This window comes from Paramisgurnus dabryanus, chromosome 18, assembly GCF_030506205.2.
Source record: "Paramisgurnus dabryanus chromosome 18, PD_genome_1.1, whole genome shotgun sequence".
NCBI lineage: Eukaryota > Metazoa > Chordata > Actinopteri > Cypriniformes > Cobitidae > Paramisgurnus > Paramisgurnus dabryanus.
The window spans coordinates 25,279,115-25,306,069 of record NC_133354.1 but is presented as its reverse complement, the minus strand read 5'-3'; the positions used below and the strand labels follow the sequence as shown (position 1 = coordinate 25,306,069).

Here is a 26,955-nt window from a genome sequence, read left to right as displayed (position 1 = left end):
TGTCAGGCACTGGAGGTGGAGGGCGTGTTTACCGAAAGCACTCGGGAGGCCAATGAGGAGACATCCAGATTATAAAACCTAGCAAAGGTGTTCTGAGACGACCAGCCAGCAGCCAAGCATAAATCCTGAATAGATGCGCCTTTATACCAAGCCCATGACGATGCAATAGCTCTCGTAGAATGGGCTCTAATATTCAAAGGGCATCGCACTCCTTGGCTAGAGTACGCCAGTGAAATAGCATCAACCACCCAGTGCGAAAGTCTTTGCTTGGAAACTGGGCGTCCTTTGGTGCTGCCTCCAAAACAAACAAACAGCTGTTCCGCTGCCCGGAACGGTGCTGAGCGATCAATATAAGCTTTTAGCGCTCTTACCGGGCAAAGCTCCCTCTGGACGATCGCGTTAGTAGTCGCCGCGTCGTCCGAGGAGAAGGCGGGGATAGAAATAACCTGCGCTCTAAATGGCGTGGATAGCGATTTAGGCACATAACCCGCTTTGGGTTTCAACGTGACATTACAGTCTCCTGGTCCAAATTGTAAGCATTCAGCGTTCACAGAGAGAGCATGCAGATCTCCTATGCGCTTAGCTGAAGCCAAAGCCAGCAGAAGCACAGTTTTTAGAGAAAGCTCCTTCAAACCTACCGTTAGAATAGGCTCAAACGGAGGAAGAGTTAGTGCTTTCAGGACCAAGGCCAGGTCCCAAGACGGTACGGTGGGAGGGCGAGAAGGTCTGAGGCGCCGTGCACCCCGTAAAAACTTCGTTATGAGCTCGTGTTTGCCCACCGAGCGCCCCCCAATATTAGCATGAAAAGCTGCGATAGCAGCAACATACACTTTAAGGGTGGAGGGCATGCTTCCCGTATCCATTCTGTGCTGTAGAAAGGATAGAATAGCTGACACGGAGCAGTTCACCGGGTCAAACTCTTTTTCTTTGCACCACGCAGCGAATACCGACCACTTAAGGGCATATAACCGTCTTGTAGCGGGGGCACGCGACTGCATCAGCGTATCGAGCACACTCTGCGGCAGCGCCGCGTCTGTCAGCGGTTCCCACACACCCTCCACGCGTGAAGTTTCCACTTCTCGGGGCTGGGGTGCCAGATCGATCCGTTCGCCTGAGAGAGCAGGTCTCGTCTCAACGGGATCGGCCACGGGGGAGCCGTTGACAGTTCCAACAGCTCGGGAAACCACGGCTGGTTCGGCCAGTACGGGGCGATCAGTGTCACTGTTGCTTTTTCCTCTCTGATCTTGTGTAAAACTGACGGCAGCAGTTTTATGGGGGGAAACGCATATTTGCTGGCTCTCGGCCACGGCAACGACAGCGCTTCTCCGCCCAGAGGAGAGCTCGTCAACGAGAAGAACAGCGGGCAGTGTGTGTTTTCCTCGGACGCAAACAGATCCACTTCTGCTTTCCCGAACTGACTCCAGATCAGCTCGATAGATAGGGGGTTCAATCTCCATTCCCCTTGGGGAATGCCGTTCCTCGACAGCATATCCGCTCCGCAGTTCATGCTGCCCGGTACATGCGTCGCTTTTATTGAAAGGAGATGACGATCCGCCCACAACAGTATCGCTTCTGCCTGTCTGAACAGCGGCCTGGAGCGCACTCCTCCCTGGCGATTTATGTATGAAACCACCGTAGTGTTGTCCGTCCGGACAAGAGCATGATGGCCCCCGATCAGCGTCGCAAAGCTCTGCAGTGCTAAAAAGACGGCTTTGAGCTCTAGACGGTTTATATGCCATAACCGCTCCGACTCCGGCCAGGAGCCCGAAGCCGGGACGCCATCGCACAGGGCTCCCCAGCCCGTTAACGACGCGTCCGTTGTGACTACTTTCCGTCTCGTAACCAGCCCGAGTGGGGCACCCCCGCTGAACAGGTTGGGATCGAACCAGGGTCTCAGCGCTCGCATACATCCGTTCGTAACTGTAATGCGCGCTCGTCCCGATATCCACGCCCTGTTGGGCACTCTGGATCGTAACCATAGCTGCAACGGGCGCATATACAGCAGACCGAGTGGGCAAACCGGTGAGGCTGCCGCCATCAAGCCTAAAAGTCTCTGAAACCGTTTCAGTGGCACAGTGCCTCCGTGGCTGAATACATTCAGAGCAGACGTCAGATCCCGTTTGCGCTCCTCTGATAAGAAAGCCTTCATTGAGACTGAGTCGAGACGCACGCCTAGAAACGCGATCTCCTGCGTTGGAGATAGAGCGCTCTTCTGCAAATTCACACGTAGACCGAGGCTGTCTAAATGCGAAAGTACTGCGTCCCTGTGGCTGATGAGCACCTCTCTGGATTGTGCTAAAATCAGCCAATCGTCCAAATAATTCAGGATGCGAATGCCGCTCGCTCTCAGCGGGGACAGCGCCGCGTCTATACATTTCGTGAATGTGCGCGGGGCGAGCGCCAGACCGAACGGGAGGACCGTGAACTGGTATGCAGCATCCTTGAATGCAAATCTCAGAAAGCGCCTGTGGTGCGGGGCGATCTGAATGTGAAAATAAGCATCCTTTAGGTCCACTGAAATAAACCAGTCCCCGGGCCGAATGTGGGCGAGGATCTGTTTCAGTGTAGTCATTTTGAAAGCACGTTTGTGTAATGCTTTGTTGATTTGTCTCAAATCCAAGATCGGTCTGAGACCGCCGTCTTTTTTCGGGACGACAAAGTACCGGCTGTAAAAACCGCTCTCTCTCTCTTGCATCGGAACTGACTCTATCGCTTGTTTGGCGAGGAGATTGCAGATTTCCTGATACAAAATCGACTCGTCCTGAGCCCGGACCGTTGACGCTATCACGCCGTTGAAACGGGGAGGTCTGCGTCGAAACTGTAGAGAATATCCTTTCTGAATAATGTTCAGCATCCATTCCGATATGTTGGGAATGGCACGCCATGCATCTAAGCGCAGTGATAGCGGTTGAATGACAGGATGACCTGACCGCTCGTTGCCGCCGAGCGTCTCGTGCGTGACGGGTAGCTCGGTTCTGGGGGGCTGCGCGTTGCTCGTCGGATCGCTGCTCGGGGGCGAGTGACCCAGCGGGACTAATGAAGACCTCTCCGCTCTGTGCAGCGTGTGTGTTACGGGCACAAGAGAGGACGGCCGGGGGGCGGCTGACGCCGCGATAGACAACGGGCTTTTGTGCGGCTCGCTGAGACCGTGCATTAACCCTTCCCGTCCCCGCTTTCTCTGCGACCCGCGCGTCGCGGGGGGGTTCGAAAGCAGGGAGGCTGCGCTGTGCGTGTCTATATGAGGGTGGGAGCTGTCCTGGGGCGAGCGACCCGAAACCAGATAAGGAGGAAAACGCTCTTTTTGTGAAAAAGTAACATTTTTTATTGCATTCAACACAAAAACATTTAAAGAGACAGTCTCTGCGTCGCCCGCAACAGCCAGGGGGACACTTGACGAGACTTTCGTTCTCTTGGCGGCGGGCTCGCCGCTCGGCGTTCTCTCTCTCACACCACTCACGTCAGGAACGCGGCTTTGCTCCGGACTGCGGTCCCCCTGGACCCGGTTTCTTGCGACGCTTCCTGGTGGATTCGTGCCAGGGGCTCTTGTGACGCACCACCGGTTCAGGTCTCACTGTCGGGGGCGTCGCCGCGGGGGGTTGCGCTGCCGGCCGGCGTGGCGCAGACTCGGAGCGGTGTCTCGGCGGCGGCGGTCCCGCCGGCGCATGAGACATAGGGCGGCGAGGAAGAAAGTGACTCATGGCTTTAGAACTCTTCACCGCCTCCGAGAATCGCTCCGTGATGGTACCCACGGCGTCACCGAACAGGCCAGATGGGGAAACGGGAGCGTTAAGCAGCGTCTTCCTGTCGGCCTCCTTGAGATCTGTGAGATTTAACCACAGCTGGCGCTGCATCACCACCATGAAGCCCATGCTGCGTCCGATAGCCTGCGCCGACTTTTTGGTGGCTTTCAGCGCGAAGTCCGTTGCCGCCCTCAGATCCCTGAAGGTACTCAGGTCCGTGCTGCCCTCGTCCAGCGCCTTTAGAGCCCGCGCCTGGAAAATCTGGAGGACCGCCATGGTGTGTAGCGACGACAGAGCCTCCCCTGACGCGGCGTAGGCTTTATCAGCCAGGTGCGCCGTCATGCGGCACGCCTTAGAGGGTAGTGAAGCCTCACCACCCAAGGAGGAGGACGACGGGCAGAGATGGGCCGCCACGGCTTCCTCGACGGGGGGGATATGCAGGTATCCACGAGCCTCCGCCCCGTCCACTTTAGAAAACAGCTCAGACCCGCCGGCGCGAGCGCGGACGCCCTGGGGGGTCGCCCACGCTTTGGTGACCTCATCGTGCAGGTCTGGGAGGAAAGGGGCACTTTTCCTCGGAGCGGCGGCGCGGCGGCCCGAGTCAAAGTACCACGAATCGAGCTTGCTCCTTTGGGGTTCTTGCGGGGAACTCCACTCGATCTCTAAATCCTGCACGGCCTTAGAGAGAATGCGCACCAGCTCTTCGTGAAAGGAGGGGGGGTGGGCGTCAGCCTCCGACGCGGCAGGCGGAGATTGGTCCCAATCTCCGTCAGACGCCGTCAGTGACATCTCATCCTCCTCTGCGGGGACCCCAAAGGAGACAGACTCGGCAGCTCCCGGTTCAGGACGCAGGCTCTCGGCGACGAACTGAACCGGAGAGCGACGGGGAGGGGAAGCGCGGCGTTCCGGCACGCGCTCGCTCTCCGTCGGTGGCTGAGCCCCCACCAGCGGCACCTTGGCGGCAGTGGGAGGCTGCAGCGAGGAGCTTTCGAGAGCGATGTTGAGCCGAGTCCTGAGCACCCTCATTGTGAGCTCATCACAATGAGGGCACTCCGACCCAACCAACGCCGTCTCTGCGTGTAGAAGCCCCAGACATACTATACACAGTTTGTGCGAATCGGGCGGGTCGATAGGACCTCCGCACCGTGAGCACATTCGCGACATCTGGATCGCTAAGAGGGACGTCCGTCTTATCCGCGTACTCAACAGATGTCTTCGTTGCAGGGTAAAACTTGCTCGTGAAGGAGAAAATACTGAAGATATTCGCTCAGGACGGCTGCTATTATAGTGAGAAGGCCACGCCCTCTTTTGCCGTCTTGAGCGTCATTGGCCAGCGCGAGTTTCAACTGCACTGGCGTTGTGCAATAAGGCTTCAGGGTTATCGTGATTGAAGGATCAATCCCATAGCGTCAGCTAACTGACGCAATGTCGAGAGAACGTTCTCGACAGGGAACTCTTATAGACATTAGTTTATGCATTAACTAACATAATGAACACTATACAGTAGTTTTTCAGCATTTATACATTCTTGTTAATGGTAATACAGCTATTCATGTTAGTTCATGGTCCATTAACTAATGCTATTTACAACTTTTGATTTTATAAATAGTAAATGCAGAAATTACCTCGGTAACACTTTCTATAAGCCCATGCTTATAATGAATTAAAACCCCCTTGATAATTATTTATAGGCAGTTATTACTATTCTATAAATATATTTATAAAGACACAACAACACGCATACCCCATTATAAGAACAGTATAGTTACATTTATAATATGTTTATTATTACTTATATTTCAATGCGCATGCTCATAATACACTATACACTGATTTATAAGTAATAACTACTCAGTCGTATACTTCCATGAGGGTATTTATAAAGGTGCAGCCTGCATTGCTATAATGTCATTATATTATAGTTACGACTTAATTAACCATTCAGATTTAGTTCTATTTCAAATAACTGATTTGATTTATATTGTTATAGCCATGTTATAAGTTACATATTATGAGTCATAATTAGGGATGCACCGAATCTAGGATTCTGCCGAATACTCGGCTTTTTGACGGGGTTCGGGTTCAGCCGAATCCTAGATTTTTTTTCCACCGAACCCAACCCTAGGCTTGCGCTACGCTGGTCGATGTCACGCGGCCATTGATTACACACATCCGGTGCTGACATAGAGATAAGCTTTATCTTTCGGTGAGCCTTAGGGCCGGTTCACATTTCGCGGACGCACCTGAAAAAACGAGCGTGTTGCACCGCATCGCTTTCATTATGCATAGTCTTATGGTAATTGTCAAAATAGTTTTTCCCACTTGTCGTCCTGGCATAATGTTGCCTATCCTTTTTTTACAGTTAAAATTAAATAAAATGAAAAATACACTGCTGTGGACGTTGTTTACTTCATTAATGTGTTTTACTGTGTTAATGGAAAAAGCATGCGAGTAGGATTCGGTATTTGGTTTCGGACGAATCTTAAACAGTGGATTCGATATTTGTCCGAACCCAAAAAATCTGGATTCAGTGCATCCCTAGTCATAATACAGTTATTAACCTCTGTAAATGCTTTATTGATGGCTTAAAGTAAAGTGAATGCATAGGATACAGTTTTCCTAATGCAATTGTTAGAAAATCATGAAGATGTTATCTAAAATAGCTATGTGAGTTACTTATTATGAGTCATGAAATCATGAAGATGTTATTCATTTTCTATTTTGAATGGGAATTTTGACTTCTTTTTGAATTTTGAAATCTATATCTCCTCAACCAGCATATTGCATATTGATGTAATACTTAAAAATTTATGTTGCTGTGTTTTACTAGCAAGTATATTGCATCTGCTTGTAAAGGATTTTATTCATTACTTTATTATAGGCATTATTTTAAAATTAGCAAATAAACTATTGAAAATGGATAATAAATAACACTTGAGTTCACTTTACTTAAATCCATCAATAATGCATTTATAGAGGTTAATAACTGCATTATAACTCATAAGTAACTAACTGACAGCATGACTATGTCACACCTAGGCCTTTAGTGCTGTTCAACATGGATTAATCTATATTGTATATCGTCATTATGACTTCACAGCGATAGAAACACATCAACCATTAAATTGCAAAGTCAAATAAAAATAACTGGCAAGGAAAGAGTTAACATGAACAAAGATTAATAAATTCTGAAGTAGTTCATTAATAGTTCAAATCATCTATATTGTACTTTCTCTAGCTTTATTCCTACATGTACACTGTACACTTATTATTGGCTCCCTAAAATGTTAAATGATCTCTCATTTGTAAATCACTTTGATTAAAGTTTCTGCTAAATTAATAAATATTAATGTAAATGTCATATTAAAAAGACTGCATATTGAACCTAGCTTCAAATTCAGTTTTCCTTGGTTAATGACTTTTTGTGCATTTTAGTTTTTTGTACTGTGTCATGGGATGCTCCAGTTGGCTCAGCTCCTGGTGTCTGGCTATCTGAAAGGCTCCATTACCACTATTGAGAAAAGATATGGATTCTCCAGCCAGAAATCAGGACTGCTGGCTGCTTTCAATGAGGTAAGACTAATGGTACAGTAACACTATAGATACAAACACTGAACATACAGGTATCCTCCAGTCAGAAATGCCCTGCAGAAAAAATACTTTTTGTTTGTTTGTTTTGGCACAGGTTAGCTCCTGGTTAGCAATTATCATTTTTTTTTTATTTCAACAAGTTGAGGCAGTCAATCCTAGCATTAGCGGTTGTGAAATTTACACCAGTGGTTCCTTCAGGTATTTATGAGCATGGAAGTCATTATTACGACATGATGTACGTCAGAGTGCTTAAAAAAACTACATGCTGAGCAGTATACAGTACTTCAACTGATTATTGGTGTCTTCAAGTGCACCTGCAAAACCCACACTTCTAAGTCAAGGATTACATGTAATTCGCTGCATTTATAAAATGTCACATCAGGTCATTCAACATACATACTGCATAATCTGTTAACAACCTATAAAAGTAAGGTCAAGGGAATCCTAGTAATAGGCTTTATGCCCAGCTGCACTTCTTCCTGAACTTCAGCCAGCTCCTTGTTTCCTGTCTTCCATTATTGGACAAACTGATTAATCCAGGTGTGTCTAATTATTGTTGTTGTGACTACTGAGGTCAGGCACACCTGGATTAATCTGTTTGTCCAATAATGGCAGACAGGAAACAGCTGGGCATAAAGCCTATTAATTTATTTCCGTTAGTCATATACAGTATTTCTAATATATTTCTGTATATGGTTTATAATATCAGTGTTTAATATATATTTTAATATAAGCTGTTACATACATTACATTTTGGCTTATACAGTATAAATGACTGAAATAGAGCATGGGTCAGTGACAAAAACGGTTTGGCAAGAATTTAAAATCTTTTTAAATACTCATTTTAGAAGCATGCATCGGGTTTATTTCAATGCACATAGTGTATTTATGTTGATTTTATGCAATAAAAAATTACATTTGCACCATTTTTATGAAAGTTAACACTGAATTGACCTGAAAATGTAGTAACCTCCAATTTCGAAAAAGAATAGATAAATATTAAATTTTTTATCCATCTTGATGGCATGTAAGCAAAATCATCAACAACTAAAAATAACATTTTATTAGTTATTTCTAAATGTAAATTGTAATGCGTTTTTGTCATATTTGTCCTGACATATGCTGAAGACATTTTTAAATAATCTTTGACAAAAAAATATATGTAAAATATCATATTACACTTAACTAGATGATTATATTTTATTCCACATTTTTTATGAATATATTTTCATAAAAAAATACTAGTTACACCAATTGACACATACCGGTTACACCACATTGACATTTTTGCAATTATCCCCCAAATATTCTTTCAAAATGAAATAAAACCAGAAATTTTAGACTTCAAAAAAGAGAATGTATGCAAGTAATCTGCAAATATATTTTGAAATTTTAACCCATATACATTTAATTTAACCATACGGACACAAAATAATTAAGGTCACGTTATTGACCCATATACAATTTTAATAACTTTGCTGTTGGAATTGTCTGCACACTGAAAAACTTAATCAAACCAAAAAGGTCTATCAAAAATATATTTTGTATTTTTTAAATGCGAAAGTGAAAAAGTGACAAAAGTGCAAAGTTTATTAAAACAGACAAGAGAGCAAGCTTTACAGCCCATGCTTTCTTTGGTGCTTTGAAGTAACATTGCATCATCCCACTTCTATAGGCACAATTGCAAATTGTAAGCATCTGATCTAAATAAATCAGGGATAAATGTAATGCCAGCTGTTTCCCTGTACAAATAACTGCACAGTCTTCTTTCCACCCTCTTTGAAAACAAGATGCCCCCACAAGACTTCTGCAGGCATTCTAAACTCCTCTGAAGTTGCACTGTCAGCGTTGACAACCTTAGTTTCTTATAATTGAAAACTATTTGCTTGCTTCATTTTAAATTCAGGGCTTTATGCACTCACACAAAAAAGGTACAACAAAGGTTGTCACTGGGGCGGTAACTTTTCAAAAAGTACACCTTAGAGGTGCATATTGGTACCTCAAAGGTACATATTCTGTACCAAAATGGTACATACAGTATTAGGACCTTTTGAAATGGTACAATCCCAGTGATAACTTTTGTACCTTTATTTTTGAGAGTATGGGCTTTCCTGTAAATACAACTTTGTGGTGGGGTTCATGTGCACTCATGTCATGAACAGGATCATTCTGGCATGATTTAAACCCACTATTATCTGCGGATATGTTGACTTCATGTTGAAATTACTGTAATTACAAGTATCTTGACTTGTTCGGCTTGTCATTGAACTTTAAAATGGCAGCTGACTCAACTCTTACAACACACATTTTTATTTATATGTAATTGTAGACGCTGCACTTTTTAAACTTCTGACACAGTAAGCCAAATCTATAAGTCTTTAAGTAGTCATTACAGATATTCATATACAATAATTGTAAACGCAGCATTTTCAGTCCTTCCATAAAAATGCAGAGTTTTTTTGTGATTGTAGAGGGCAAAAAACCTTGATCTTGCGGCACGTTTTCTTAAAAATGCGATGGAATATTTGGGATATTTATGAAATTGTATGCAATGAAATTGCGGAAACTTGCAGAAATTGTGGGAACTTGCAAAAACTGTTTGCAGCTGTTCAATGATGTTCACGTCACATAATCACGTCACTTCATAACGTTCCCATGGCAACAGGAGACATGGCTGCGCTTGTGTGAAGTATGCAACATTTTTCAACTTTCTGCTAAGATGTATGTGATTTTTTTCTACAAAAATGTGGGGATTATGAAATCATGCAAGCCCCGCATATTTTGTGCACATAAATCTGCAATTTATGCTGTGAAAGTGCAGCGTATTTGATAAATATGCAGACTTTGGCTGATTATGCATTGAATCATGCCATTGCATAATTACGTTTGTCTGGAGAAACTGATTATACACCTCCCCTTTTCATAAACCTTGCCCTGAAAAGATACTGTATGCATGCATGTATACAAAAAAGCTTGGACATGCATGGTTCTGCACAATAAACTATTGGTTGGCTAAACGAAGGTTTTGACCTTAGCACACAGCTTAGATTTGTTTGCGCACAGATAAGTGTTATATTTCTCGACATGTATTTCCATAAAACATTTCATAACATATCTTACAACCCCTTTGATATAAAAAAGTTACACAGAATATTAAAAAACAGCATACGTCTAACCAGTATTATTGTTTTATATTTGTTAAGGTTGGAAACACGGTTCTCATCGTGTTTGTGAGTTTCTTCGGGAGCAGGGTTCATCGGCCAAGATGTATTGGAATTGGAGCACTAATTGCAAGTGTGGGGGTGTTTCTCATAGCGATGCCTCACTTCATAAGCAGAAAGTATGAATATACCGACTCCAAAAGCTGTGAGTTTCAAATTCTTGTGTTTTAAGAGAATTTGGCATTTCTGTTTAAAAAAAACTTTTCTATTACTGAACATCTGAATGTTTGTTGTTGACAGACACCGAACAAAACAGCTCTGGTCTTTGCCAATCAGAGAGCATTGCCACAAATGAAGCATCCAATCAGACGTGCAACCGAGAAAAGAGCGACGGCCACCTAGGAGTGTATCCAGTCCTTCTGATGGGCCAGTTACTGTTGGGTATCGGCGGAGTCCCCATACAACCATTTGGGATTTCCTACATAGATGATTATGCAAAAAGGAGGAATTCTCCATTTTACCTAGGTTTGCATTGAAACGCTAGAAACATTTGTTTTTGTTTACTTGTTCATTGGTGATCCTTTCCATAAAATTCGGGGTAAGGGTTAGGTTAAGTCTCATAATCTAATGATGAGATTTGGAGCATCAAAGTTTGGAAAAAAATTTACATAAAGGTAAAAAAGATGTCATTGGGGTTATATCTTTTTAAAAAGTACACTTTTTTCCCCAAAAGGTGCTTAAAGATAAACATTGTACACCTTATACTAATGCCTTTAAAGTTACATACAGTATATTCACCAAATTGGTACATATTAGGACCTTTTATAAAGCTACCATCTCAGTGACAACGTCTGTACCTTGTTTGAAGGATAATGTTATGTAGAATACTGTGATTCACAAAAATGACTTTAGCTGGGTTTTCACAGCCAGGGACACAATTTAGTATTTTGCACTTTATGATCAACCTTTATAATCTCCTGCAGGTATACTGTTTGCAGTGACTGTAATAGGGCCGGCATTCGGGTACATGATGGCCGCTGTCCTTCTTCGTTCCTTTGTTGACATTGACAAGATGTCTTCGGGTGAGTCTCACATTCCAAGTCAACACCTTCATAAATGTTTTACACGCATATAAAGCCGAAGATAAAACAATCTTTCATTGTGACCTACAAACCAATATTTGCAAGCCCTAAATGCCATGGCGGGATGCCATTATTCTGTAAAGAAATACTTTCACAACTAAACGTGTTCGGACGAGTGCGATACGTTACGCATGTAGCAGTGTTGTTCTTTGCTACTTTGCTTAATAAAACATGAGACAGGATGTCATTTTATAGATATACTGCAACAAGTTTGGCTTTATGCCTTTCGAATGTAGGGAATGTATAATGTCTTACCTGCTTTTTCCATTTTCAGCTGAAATAACTTTAAGAAACGATGATCCAAGATGGGTGGGAGCCTGGTGGCTGGGATTCCTTGTGGCCGGGACGATACTTTTGTTAACATCTTTGCCATACATGTTTTTCCCTAGGAAGATGTTCAAGGAGGTACATCACAATATTCACTGGTAGCCTTGTTGACTTAAAAAAATGCCTTGAAAAATGATAAGGGGTCATTTAGGTATGATTTTAATGATTTGGCTGTGATACACCATAAAGACAAAGCATCAACTGTAAGCTGTTGCATGTGAATTAAATGCTCTTTTGTTGAACTATTGCCTTTTACTGTATCAAGTGAAAGTGCAGAATCTATCATCTTACTGAAACTGGCTCTGGTGCCAATGTTGATACAAGAAATGCGAGTCGCAAACTTGTCAGAGCATGCTCTTATAGCTTTTGTTTAGCTTGATCAAATAGCATGCTAACCTCTTTTAAAAGGGTTTATGTGTGAGTGCATGTGTGTGCGTGATCATGTTTGATATTCATGCAGGTTCTTGCAATACGCTCCTAAAAATAAAGGTGTCAATGTACACAATGTCATAGAAGACAAATCACTTTATTGTTTCCTAATCTTTGTAGATATGTAATGTCCTAAATGTAATGTAAATGTATGGTTCCATAAAGAACTTTTATTATACAAAGAACCAAAATGGTTCTTCTATGACATAGCTGTGAGGAACCTTTAAATAGCACGTTTATTTTTAAGAGTGTATGTTTGTCTCCCAAAGACCGCAATATGAGCATGTTCTAGAATAGGCTGCAAATGAAAGTGGATTCAATCTCAAATTTAACTCTTACTCATAAAAATTAATTAAATACATATAATAATTAATGCTATCAGGCTGTATGAATACTGTCTCAGATAACAGATGAACGACTGATGGTTTTATTATATGTAGGAAATCTCAGACGCTCCAGCAGAACCATCTTCAGAGAAAATGACGGAGGAGAAGAAACCCCCAACTGACCCAACAGAGGACATGTCTCTCACTGATTTCCTAAAAAGTATGTTTCAAAATTTTGATCAAATTAAGTTAAATTCTCCCAGTAGTCGATCGTTTTCGATAATCTTAAAAATTTGAGCATCATAATAGCATGTGTAAAAGCTTTATCCTCTTACAATAATTTGGGTTAGTCTCACATTCCACGTCAACACCTTCAGAAATGCTTTTCCCGCATGTAAAGCTGAAGACAGAACAGTCTGTCATTGTGACCCACAAACCAGCCCTAAACAGCATGGCTGGATGCCATTATTCTGTAAATAAATACAAAACGCATATGTAAAAGCTTTGTCTTCTTACAATAATTTGGGTGAGTCTCACATTCCATGTCAACACCTACATAAATGCTTTTCCCGCATGTAAAGCGAAACACAGAATAGTCTTTCATTGTGACCCACAAATTTCTGTATGCTTTAAAATAGCTTACATGCATCTGTACCCCCTTGCCTCATTTAGTATAAGTGTAACCATGAATATGCAAATTATTCCCTCCTCTACTCAATCACACCAGCTTGGACCATAGTTATTTTTCTACATATATGCAACATTTGGCAGTTTCAGGCACATTTAGTATATACATGGATTAATGAATATGCAAATTAGTCCACGTCTATACTCAATCGCACCAGATTGGACCATATACGTGAATGTGCGAATTAGTCCCCGCCACCACCTTATTGAACCAGCTTACATCATAGCTATTTGTTTTTACATATATGCAACATTTGGCAGTTTCAGAAACATTTAGTATAAACGCCGAGCCATGAATATGCAAATTTGTCCCCACCTCTACTCAATCACACCAGCTTGGACCATAGACATGAATATGCAAATGAATCCCCCCCTCTACTTGCTTGGATCATAGACATGAATATGCAAATTTGTCCCCACCTCTACTCAATTGCACCAGCTTGGACCATAGACATGGTTATGCAAATTAGTCCCACCCACTACTTAAATGCAGCAGCTTTGACTATATAAATTAATATGCAAATTAGTCCCTGTCTCTACTCAATCACACCAACTTGGACCATAGACATAAATATGGGAATTTGTCCCCGCGATCACTCGATCGTACCAGTTCAGACCAGTTATATGTGGATATATATGCAACATTTGGCAGTTTCAGTTGTGCTGAATATGCACATGGTTTGATTCTTAATGGCTCACGGCATATTTTGGCTAACAAGTGCTTTAGTTCAAGCACTCTGCCTCCCACGGATTACAAGAATTCTCTCTTTCAGTTTTAAATGCTTGCTAAAAAAAAGAAATATGAAGTTGCTTCATGCACCTTCTTGAATAAAACCAGATGTCTGATAGAAGTTAAACAATTATATTGTTTACATTACTGCAGAAATTCATTTTTAATGTTTAAGATTCGATGTTCTTGAGAGCTCAATGTTATACTCAGTTTAACAGAAACAACACTGACAATTGTATTCGACTGACTCCAAAAAAATATCTTCTCAGTTGTATTCATATTCTGAATAAACCTGTGCTACTGCATGCAAATGAAAGTAAATGTCTGTCACGTTGAACTCGTGTGCAAAGGTGAAGATGCCCATGTGACATTTCAGATCTAGTTACTACCTTCCACCAGCAGTGACGGCGTTTCACGAAAACTTAGGGTATGGCAAAATTTCCTAGCACAAGAAGGCCATTCTCAAATAACGAATCTATGAAACCACATTATATGTGTACATACTCCACCAACCTGTACAAAATCATACTATAGGTGTTTCTCAATGTCAAGGATACTTACTTGGCAGGACTGGTCCTGTAACTTCCTTCAGAGGCTAGGCGAGGCTCCTTTTTAGCATTCGGAGAACACGTTAATGGAACAGGCTAGCAAGTGCACGTTATTGTGTCATTACGTCAGTAAAAAGGTGTGCTTTCGGCACTGCACGCATAGGATTGTGTGTGATTTCAGAATGCGAAGGCTACACATATGCATCCTTTCCTGTATCTGGGATATTTTTCGAAAGGACTCAGTCCTTGGGTAAAATTCCCAGGATCCTTGACATTGGAACAGTCCTTCTACGGATGTTGATGACGTAGCATCCTCGAAATTCTGGCTTCCGAGGATCATTTTTTGACATTGAGAAATACCTTAAGATTGCACGGATGTACACATGCAGACAACAATAAAAATGAAAACAAAAATAGAAATCATGGTTGTTTAAAATGCTTTTCGAATGTTGTTATTCTTCACTAACTTAAGTGCAACTCCAACAACAGATAAACTAAAACAAGATAATATAAAAAAAAAAACATAGTGTGACATCGCTTCACAAATCTTGTCATGACAACCACCAATAAACACTTAATAACTACGCACAATAAAGCCTTTTAAATGATGTGAAAGAGCAAATGAGTTAACTAACTCAGATTGAAACACAAAATAAAAATCGTAAAAATAGTAAAGTCTTACCTTTTGTCATCGTGTAGTTTTTAGTTCACAAGTGGAAGCGCATATTCAAAAATGCGCTCAAATTATTAAAACAATTCACTTCGACTGCACTACAATTTCCCAGTGGAACAGAACATCTTTATTTATCCACAGATAACAAATCATATTACTTCTGGAATAATGTATGTAATATGCATAGCGCGAGTGTGGGGGAGAACCATGAATCTCTTTGAATGTTAAAACAAAAAAAGGATTTTACTTGCGAAAATTAAGATTATACTGATAGATCTGAAGACATCAAAGTACCGCGAGGGTCAGTAGAGAAATCATGGGAAGAGTTTGCTTTTGAACGTAGAACTTTGATGTCATCTGCTTGTCAGTTCCTGTGTTATAGTATGAAGTCGAAAACACGTATAAACTATCCATATTAGTGATATTTTACTAAAAATATATAAAATTATCTTTAATGAGCATTATTATAGCCTATTGATTTATGGTGTTTTGTCTGAATGCCATGGCAACTGCCATACCCTGCCACAGTAAACACCGCCCCTGTCCACCAGAGCTACTCTTATCAGATTTATGTTCTGAAAGCAATTCAAACAATGTGCTCTACACCCAAGAAAGCAGAAGCCATAATACTAAATTTGTCCGACAGTTGTTCTGGGTGTTGGATTGTGTGAATGATTAGTTACAATTCGTAACAGCAATAACTATAAAGTTTTAGAGAGAATAACACCAACAGCTCATCCCAACCACATCAATGTTAAAGATACAGAGGAACAACATTTTGGGACTTTTTTGCCAGCTGATGAATATTAAAACCATGAAAGTCATTAAAATGTCAGTTGGAATTAAAGGGCAAGTGCATAAAAAAATAAAAGAATATGATGCACAACAAATATATAAATGTAACAATATCATCTGTTGGTGTGGACCCTAAAATAGTTATCGTACAGTATTGAAACCGCTTACTTCCATGCTATATAGTAGCGAAGCAGGGTCGGCCCCAGATAATACAGAATGATGGGGCCTCCATGTTACACTGAGTGGGCATACCTCGTTCACCTTATTTCTTTTATTATTATTATCACATGGCACTCTAAAATGTTTGGTTTTGATTGGCCAGTTGCAACATTCCAAGGTATTTTATTCCGAGATAACAACCGCCTGAAACTTCACCTGGGTACTGTGAGCGAGTCACCTTAACAGGGACAGTTAAATACCTACGAATTAATATGGAATGAATATGTATAATTAATAACATATACGAGATTTTATGTTCAATGATTAAACCGAATGTTCGTATTTTGACTTTGAACTTGTTTTAACGTGTCTTGGCTTACACCCATATGAAAACGGGTTTCCCTCATAGAAGGTTCGTATTTCTTAAAGAGCACCTATTTCATTGCTAAAAAACAAGGTTATTTTGTGTATTTGATGTGGTTTATGGTTCAAAAAACACATTATTTTCCACATACCGTACATTTTCGTAGCTCAAGGATTCCCCCGAAACGCACTGAAACAAATTTGTACAAAACTCATCGATTTGAAAACATTTATCTTTCAGCCGAAAATGCCATTATCAGTTTTTAAACAACAACAAAAAACTTTCAGCAGCTAAAATCTTGGTGCTTTCCTAAGTAATATTTTGTTTCTTACTTGAATCCTAAGTTACATTTTGTTTCTTACTTGTATGCTCAAGAATTTTGGCACTGTGTACTTTCGATTCCCAATATAAAAGCTGCTTCCTGAAGTAGAGCGAGTTAAGAAACTGACTTGGCAAACTTGCCTGAATGCTATTTTTATTATAGATCAGTTTACTTCCAAAATGTTTCTTTGTATGCTGTAAATTACGAGTGTTACTGATTCTTTCTGACTGTTTTTTGTCTCTTATCTCACCACAGGCTTCCCCAAAATCATAATGAGAACTTTGCGAAACCCAATTTATCTGTTGATAGTGCTGGCTCAGGTCAATCTTGCTGCTATGGTAGCAGGACTGGCCACCTTTATGGCCAAATTCATAGAGAAGCAATTCACACAGACAGCCTCCTTCTCCACCATGATGATAGGTAAGCTAGTGAGTGACACACAAGTTTTCAAGTGGTGAACACATTCAATGAGAAGAAAATCTTTTGTTCTGTTGTCTGTGGTCCGGTGTCTTATGTAAACATTGTACTTTGAAAATAGCATTCCCTACTATTTATTTAAGTAGGATTTACCATGGAATGCATTATAGGGTACGTGTTAGCATTATCATGTGTGTTTATTTTAACTCTTTGTATTCGCAGGTGGTTTGAATATTCCTTCAGCCATGTTGGGCATAATGGCTGGAGGAGTTATCTTCCGTAGAGTGAGTCTGTCCGTCAAATCTTCTGCCGTGATGTGCACAGCAGCGGTTCTTCTCAGCATTGTATCTGCACTTCCACTTCTTTTCCTCGGCTGCCCCACACAGAATATTTTTAACCTCAACTATTTTGGGTGAGTCACATTTCAATATCTTGCATTTTCAGGACTGAAATCTCCAGGTAATTGTGGAAGTGTCACCTATTGGGAATAAAGTTTATAACACATGTATGCCTGTATACTCTTTGGACAAGAGTAAACAGTTGCAAATAATGAAAGTCAGATTGTAATAAAGAATAAACTGAACCACATATTAGGGGGCACTGTGATGTCAATACCAAATACAAAGGTCCAAGTACTCACAAGGGACACAAGTTTGATTGTGATTCATGGTCATTTCGCACGCCATCATTTATTTAATTAATCTCCCATGCACTTAGAGGACTTCGTGCCTTTACCAACAAAGCAGGGCCCGCTTCCCCGATAACGTTCACTCTTAGCGTGCTAAGAAGACTCAAAAAGATACTTACCAAAGTTGTTGATTTTCCTAAGTGTGTTCCCCGAAGTGTCTCTTAGGAAGCTTCTTAACATGCTGCCTCTAAGTTCGACGTACAATGGCACTGTCCCAAGTGAAGGTGCTGAATTATTTGCGATCGATCACTCAGGGATCGATTTTCCACTTCACGCGAAGGTGCATTACGTCGTTAAGAAAGACAACACGTTATATACAAATGGAACATTACTCAAATTATTCCAGTCACATTTATTTTAACATAGTTTAAGTTATCCGTAAAATATAGACTATTAATGAAATGATCAAATTGTCAGTAATACTGGTAGATGAACAGGGTATCCCTCGCTATTTATCCACCCTCCTTGTCCCATTGTGCCACTTGTGCCGCTTCTTGACATGGGTTTTGACTTTAAAAAAATATGTAATACACTTTTATACAAATGTTAAGGTACTTAACAATCAGAATTGATTGGCAAGCAGCTGCAGTATTTCTGTTTAATGCGGTATTGCTTACCATTAATGTTTTTAATAAAAAGCAACCTATCTACAATAAACAGAGAGAGTTAGATAGAGAATATGGTCTGAGAAGATCTATCAGCTCCATAATGAGTTGTCTTGGAAGGCGATTTTTTTATTTAGCCACGTCAGGCAAAATGTCAAAAGGTTTAAGGGTTGACGAATAAAAAAATTGGCATGGACTAAACAGTTACGCGGCCGGTGTTGTGTGGAAGTCTGTTCACCCTATGTTTCCCTTTAGTGTAGTGTTTTTATAGCATTTTTATCACATTATACAGTACGTTTATTCTTTATATACATTGAAAGTTTTAATGGCTACTGAGATGTATATGTGTGCATTTATGTAATGTATCTTGACTGTTCTTGATTGTAAGTCAATTATTTTTACAGTATGAATCATATTATATGTATAGTATATATTTATTATGTTTGGAAACAGTTTTAAAACAAACAGTAGAGAAAAAAAGAAAAGAAAAAGACAGGCTATATGTTAAAAGACATAAAACTGTCAAATATGAAATATTTAATAAATTGTATAATAGAATACATGATATTATTGCTTTTTAGTATAACCAATTGAAATCTGTAATCTTTCTAAATAAATTATAAATGTAACATGATGAAAACGCTATAAACATAGATGGAACAGACTTCAATGAGGAACAAACACCGGCGCCGTCTTTGATTCATTAGTTCTGATACCAAATAAAGTCAACTGCATAAATAGTCCTGGCTGTATCCATTGCAAACATATTTTATTATAAGTCTTAAAAATGTCCATAACATAAAATCATTGTCAGCATACCATAGTTTGACTTGTACTGCGCTGCGCTGATTTCTAAAGACTGCGGCGATAGCGTTTTGCGCTCAAACAACGCTAAGAGAGAGCTTACGAATGGTCCAGACCAACCTTACGAAAGTGTGACTTACAGAAGATATACTTAGCTTACGAACGTTTTGGGAATCGTGCCATAGAGTTAAGAGAGAAGTTAAGGAATAGGTTTAGAACTACTTAGCGATAAGAACGTTTTGGGGAACCGGGCCCAGGTCTTTTTCTAAATTGCCTGAGGTTGGGCTTAAGCATATTTGAAGCAAATATATTTGATAAACATATAATACATGCCGAGAGTATTCGGTTAATATCATTATCTAATTTTTGATGGAGGTTACGTTTAGCAGCGTTTGCATTTAAGCTCCTCATATAAACACATGTAGGCCTATATGCGCCCAGTTGTCGAACAGTCTAATAAAATCCTTAAATTGGATTCATTATCATTAAGTGTCAAAACTATTTAACAACACATTTTAAATGTGAGTAATTAAACACTATGAAAAATTAAAAAAAACAATTTGCTTCAAAATAATCAATAAATATAACAAAAATGTAAAATATTAATAAAATGTTATAGATATGAATAAAATGTATATCATATTTGTTTATATAATGAAATATAACAAAAGGATTAATTAATTTTAAAAGATATAAAGTTGCAATCTGTAGCTTTTGCCTCTGAACAATGATTTTACATATTTGCTAAATTACTATTTTTGTTTATTTTTTACAAACAAAGTTACCGAGAGCAAGCTTAAAACAAATAACATAAAGGTAAGATCTGGGTCGCCAGATCTCTAAAGCTGTTGTTTCATGCATTGATTGTGGTTTCAGTTTAGTTACATAAACAGTTCACATGCTTCTGTATCTTTTTACAATGTTGCGGATGATGACATCATTCTTTTTGAGGGGTACAAACTTCTTGTTTATTTCCCACAACTGCAATAATTTTTATGCTTCATCGAATAAGAAATCATGTTGTAATGCATTCTGTTTATTATATTTTTTTCAGAGATGACTCTCTAGGGTGCAAATCATGTTCCTGCTCTGATGAAGCTTTCAACCCTGTGTGTGGCTCAGATGGAATTGAGTTTCGTTCCCCTTGCTATGCAGGCTGCAGGACAGAAGTACTCGAGATTAATACATCAAAGGTTTTGGTAAGCTCTTATTCACTTCCTTTCTTGGATTTGAATTAAGCAAAAAGTGTACGGATTCTGAAAGTTCTAAGGGAACTTCACATAGATGTTTGAACTTACTTAGGGAAGTTAAAGTGATAGTTAAAATTACCCCATGATTTACCATGTATTGCGAGTAACTTAATATAATCTTGTCTTATATCGAAACCGTCTACCATTTTCTTTCAAATCTTTGGTTTAGACGACTTATTAGTGACTGCCATTGTTTTGGTCTCTACTCTTTGCGTTCTTCACTACGCCACTATAGTAAGTCACTACACATCATATGCTATGTCCTGTACTGAAGCTTTCTGATTAATGTGCATTGGCACTAACAAAAGCTAGTTATTACAGTGTAGAAAGTTTTTAATATGTATCAATCAGTACCCCCAGAAGGCCTTCATTAGCCCACTGCATTATTTCTTGAAAGTCATAAGAGCCATAACATTTACTTAAATAACTCCAATTGTGTTCATCCTAAAGATGATGGACATACAGTATGTATCTGGGATGGCTTAAGGGTAAATAAATCATTGGTAATTTTCATTTGTTGCTGAAATATCCCTTTAAGGAGTTTCATTTTTACTAGAGATATTTTCTACCCAGAGGCCAAACATGTAAGGTGGTCGAGCGAGAAAGCCACGTGGAAAAGAAAAGGACCACACACACATTGGCATGATGACAACAAATATTATTTTTATACTGGGATAAAATGAAACTTGGAAATGCTAAAATTTGTGTTGTGTAAGATGGATCAATGAAATGAAATTGAAAAGATGAAATTCTGTTACTGTTGTTAAAGGGAAAGTTTACCCAAAAATGTAAACTATGTCATCATTTACTCACCCTCATTTTGTTGTAAACCTGTATGAGTTTTTTTAATTCTGTTAAACACAAACGCAGAAATTTCAATAAATGATAACCACACAGTTGACAGTTCCCATTGACTTCCATTGTAGTTTAGGAAAAGCAAATACTGTGGAGGTCAATGGGTACATCAACTGTGTACTTAACATAATTTATCAAAATATTTGCTTTTGTGTTCAACAGAATGAAGAAACTGATACAGTTTTAGAACATGATGAAATAATTTTAATTTTTGGATGAACTATTCCTTTAACAGGCCCCCAGACAAACCAGACTAAAAAAACTTTCCCTGACAAACCCACTTCCTTAAAAAAAAACCATTCTGACCTCAAATTGCATAAGAATATACAATCATAATATCGACCAGAATGGTTCCTGTATTTTTTAAAATAAACCATCAAGCCTGAATGAACATAAATTACCACATAAGTAAGATGTATGATACCTCCACAGATGGATATGTTTAAACATGGATCCAGTGCCGTAACTTGTTTTAAGTACATGCTGAACTGTTCTTCAGTCTGTTTAGAGCTGGCAGACAGCTACAATGGATATGAATGCCACTGTTAGGAAACAGAGCCTTTATTAAATAAACAAATCATGTAATTGGAAAAGAAACTCAGTCTATACCTACCTCTATCTATTTTAAAGGGGACATATCATAAGACTTTTTCCATGTTTAAGTGCTTTAATTGGGTCCCCAGTGCAACCTAGAAATGTGAAAAAGATCAATCCAGTAACTTAGTTTTGGTAAACCATTCTCCACAAGCATGTGAAAAAATAGGTAATTGAAATGTGGTTCCCTTTTTGATGTCAGAAGGGGGTACTGCCCCTTAAAGCAACACTAAAGACTTATTGCTCTTTGCTCCCCCTACAGGTTAGAAGCGTAATTGTTCATTACCACTGTCGTAAATACTGCAGCATAGCTGGTTCTGATTGGATTGTAGGTCTGCCGTAAAGCAAGTTTTTGTAGTTTTCACTCGAACTACAGGACCACTACCCGGCGGTTGGAAACTTCTTTAGTGCGGTTTTGGCCGATAGAGGGCTGCAAAGCGAATGTGAAAGTGCCATTCACCCTGTTTTGAGTGGATGAACCACTGAAACTTTTTTGGAAACGTTATTTTAAGGTAAAAGAACTCTTTGGTGTTGCTTTAATCTGCACTATTCAACCACGGCACTGAAATTTAGTGCAGAGATCAGCTCATTTGCATTTAAAAGGGCACACCCAAGAATAAAAAAAATTGCTCACACCTACAAAGTGGCAATTTTAACATGCTATAATAAATGATCTATATGGTATTTTGAGCTAAAATTTCACATTCTCTGTGGACACCAAAAATGTATTTGACATTTTGAAAAAACTTGTGAAAAGTCCTCTTTAAAACTTTAAATCTCCTGAATCCAAGAAAAACATTATGCCCTAATTTATTAATTAAACGGCCAAAACAACTAAATGACTATATGAGTGTAAAGTCTTGCGGGGTAATCCAGTTGAATCCAGTGAAACATAAATAGAACATTCCTTGATCGCTATATACTTAACAACTAAGTTACTATACAGTATGAATGTAAAGTCTTGTGGGGTAAGCCAGTTTACTTCCTCTTTTTACAGTCTACTTTTGAAAGATTAAAGGTTGGGGAAAAGTGAAACATAAATAAAACATTCCTTGATCGCTATCATCCTCAAAGGGAATAAGAAAATAATTTGTTTACTTATAAATAGTATATATATATATATATATATATATATATATATATATATATATATATATATATATATATATATACCATACATTCAGCAAGCTGCCTCTGTAGCTGGCCAGTTTCAGGTTTGTACCCAACAACCTTTGCCCAAAAGTTTAGACAACACGTCATTTGGGTATGCCACAATGAAAATAGATCAGTTAGCATGGACACAGAGGGCCCTATCTTGCACCCAGCGCAATTGACTTTGTCAGTGACGCATGTATCATTCGTATTTTGCGCCGGCGCACAGCGGGGTTTTTCCCTCCACAGATGCACGTCAGCAAACTAGGGAATGAACTTGCGCTCCCTGGGCGGTTCAGCGCAAAAAGGAGGCGTGTTGCGGCGCAAACCATCTCTTATGCTATTTTGCAGTTTCAAAAAAAAATTGCGCTACTAACAAAAAAAAACTAGTCTAAAGTGAGTGGCGCGTTGCGCGTGGTTCATTATGCTATTTTAAGGGCGCATGCTTGACCATAATGTATAGCGTGCACAACGCGCATACACTTTGCTTATCTAATCTACACAGATGCAACAGTTATTTTTGCAAATCATAAATTGTTACACTTAAAAATATTAATACACGAGATAAGGGGAATCATAGTGGTGAGCATTGTGGTGATAGTTTTTATTTATTCTCATGCAAATAACGATTAAAATATTTTCATAACTTTGTTGTGTGGCTGTATTACGTTTATTTTATGTAAATAATAGTTAAAATGTTTTCATAAGAAACCTTAATGTATATGAACTTGATTTGTAAGAGTACTTTGGGGTTGGACCTTGCTTGCGTTTCTTGGGTCCGATTTCAAAGCCCCCAAACCCTTTCAGCGGTGAGGGTGGACGCAGCGATGTCCTCTGCTGGCGTCAAGTCCTGAGGCAGATCCACCTCCCGTTACACGGCGTGCCCGATTTATGCTGGCAAGCGTGGGATTCCACCGTACAAGGACGTCGGTCTCCTCGGCTGTGAACCGCTCCTGGCGTGCGCCTGGTAAATCCGTCATAATAATAGCAACCCGCCATGGAACTTGCGCCCTTGCGTTTAAAGGGAATGTTGGCTAGCGTTCTGATTGGTTTATTTGAAGTTACGCCCAAACCACACCTATGAATAATGAACCTACTTCAGACCAACCCCTTATTGATTTGCGCCCGGCGCAAGAGTTATTTCTCACGCCGGGAAAATAGCAACAGCACCCAAGATCTGCCCACAAACTCACTTGCGCGTTGCGCTTCGCACTTGCGTTTCAGATCGTTAAAATAGAGCCCAGAGCCTCTATTAAATGAACAAATCGTGTTATGGGAAAAATAACTCAGTCTATACAGTACCTCTATGTATTTTAAAACAAGAAAAACATTATGTTTTGATTTATGAATTAAACTGCCAATACAAGTAAATGACTATAATGTAAAGTCTTGTGGGGTAAGCCAGTTTACTTCCTTTTTGTACAGTCTACTTTAGAAAGTTTAAAGGTTGGAGAAAAATAAAACATAAATAAATGGTAAATGGACTGCATTTATATAGTGCTTTCATAGACCAATGGCCATCCAAAGTGCTTTACAATTTGCCTCACATTCACTCACACATTCATACACTGACGGTGGTGTCAGCCATGCAAGGCGCCATTCAGCTCGTCGGGAGCAGCTGGGGTAAGGTGTCTTGCTCAAGGACACCTCGACACTTGGTCAGGTGGAGCCAGGGATTGAACCACCAACCTTCCGATTTGTAGACAACCTACATGAACCACTTAAAGGTGTAAAAGAGGATGTTTGTTTAATACATTTTTGCAATATTACTTGAAACTGTCTTTACTAAATGATAAAAATATTTAGTAGCTGCAGTGAAAGTAATATTATTAATATAGTCATCGGTGCACAAGATAGGGCCTTAAAAACATCAGCCAATTCCTCATGCGGTCATTGCATAAGCGATTGGCCCTCTGGCTTGTCAATCACTGCCATTACGATCCTTGTGAGAGACGTGCGCGCTCCAGTAACTAAACACAGGCGACGCATGTGCATAGCGCATGAAACTCCGTCTTAAGTTTCGTTTTGTTTTTATTGTCGATCCTGCTTTCCTCCTCGAATTTGCACCACGGTAGAGAAGAAACTCGAAGGAGGACGCAAAAGAAAGACTTTTTTAAGCCGCTGGGAATAGGAGAAACTTGTCAGAAGAACGTAATGTAACCAGAGTCGTTATTGGAGAAACATTTCAACACTGGAGAGCAATGAAGGAACAGAGAGGTGTCAAGACAGACGCGCAGTTCGCAAAAATTCTTCCCGACAGGTAACAGTGATTATTCTTTCTTTGTGGAATAATTATTGTTGTACTGTTATTCACGTATATTGACGTTGTTCTTGTACTGTAGTTGTAAGGCAGTGACCAGTCTGCTACATGCTAGTTGAAATGGGAGTAGCGTAGACTGATCTAACGTTTTAACGTCTTATTTGTTTATTATCATCATTTCACATAATGAATCCACTGACGCGACACAGCATATATGCCGGTGGTAAACAAAGACTCGTGTTCAAATATTCGTGCACGAGATTTGGAAGGCGTTCCCTAGAAATGAGCCGTGAAGGAGGGAGGCTGTTCTTACGCATGCGCTCATTTAAAAAACTCAGTAACAGTTTTTGGATTCTCAGTCGGCGAAAAACATCCTCTTTTGCGCCTTTAACCACTGCCGCCTAGGGATGTAACGGTATCAAAAATTCACGGTACGGTAGTATTTCGGTAGGATGCCCACGGTACGGTAATTATTGAAACATTTACAGGAAGGAAAAACGAAGACTTGGAAAAACTGCCATAAGTGTTCATTAAACAAGACTGAACATTACAATGTACAAAGTGTAGCGTAGCGTAGTGTTTACAATTTTCATAAAAAGGACAAAAATAATTAGACCATGTAATAAAATAAAAAAATCAAGTTTCAGTTTAGTTTGTCAACTTTAAACAACTCCCAATCAGTCAGGTTTTAAGAATTGAGTCACTCCCTCAATTGACCTATTATTATTATTATTAATGCTAATGCTTGATACTCCTATGAAAGCAACAGTTGTGATTGTAGAATCAAGAAAAGATGATGGGTTTTAAGCGGGTCAATTCATGAAAACAAAAACAACCCAGTAAAAATGAAAATAGCAGCTTACTTATCGTTGCTGGACCTAGAGCTGAGGTCAGCTCACTCAATACATGGGTGCATTTCCCAATCGGAAGTCTGCAGCCTCCATAGGTCGCATTTGTAGGCTGCATACGTCATGAAGACCGTCTTATTTCAGAATATTAACATTTTTCAAGTTGACAATTATTCTTATTTAATCGTATATTGTTGTAACACGCTTATGACTTGCGAATGTAATACTCAGTTAACTTAAATACACCAGGCGTGTAATGACGGATGCAGCCTGCAGCGACCTAAGGAGGCTGCTTTCTAATTGAGAAACGGCATACACGCTCTCCTCATTCACGGATTTACTCACATTCGTTTTTTTTATGTGCATCACATTTTGTCCTTGCTCGTTTCTTGTCACAGCGAACGCGAACTTTTTCCACACATCAGATTTAAAATCCGCGTTTCTTTTGCTTCCGCCATTGTCGCTCGACTTGTAGAGAGGCATCAGAG

General features: G+C 40.1%; 1 protein-coding gene across 1 annotated transcript in view; it reads left to right on the top strand.

Moving 5' to 3' along the window:
- slco2b1 (solute carrier organic anion transporter family, member 2B1) overlaps positions 1–26,955 on the top strand; it is a 41,331-nt gene that overhangs the window by 2,934 nt on the left and 11,442 nt on the right. Inside the window, exons 3-11 of the mRNA XM_065287469.2 lie at positions 7,176–7,313; positions 10,535–10,697; positions 10,793–11,017; positions 11,476–11,574; positions 11,909–12,039; positions 12,831–12,936; positions 17,250–17,414; positions 17,634–17,823; positions 20,563–20,707. Coding sequence (XP_065143541.1) covers positions 7,176–7,313; positions 10,535–10,697; positions 10,793–11,017; positions 11,476–11,574; positions 11,909–12,039; positions 12,831–12,936; positions 17,250–17,414; positions 17,634–17,823; positions 20,563–20,707 — 1,362 coding nt within the window. The remainder of the gene's footprint in view (positions 1–7,175; positions 7,314–10,534; positions 10,698–10,792; positions 11,018–11,475; positions 11,575–11,908; positions 12,040–12,830; positions 12,937–17,249; positions 17,415–17,633; positions 17,824–20,562; positions 20,708–26,955) is intronic.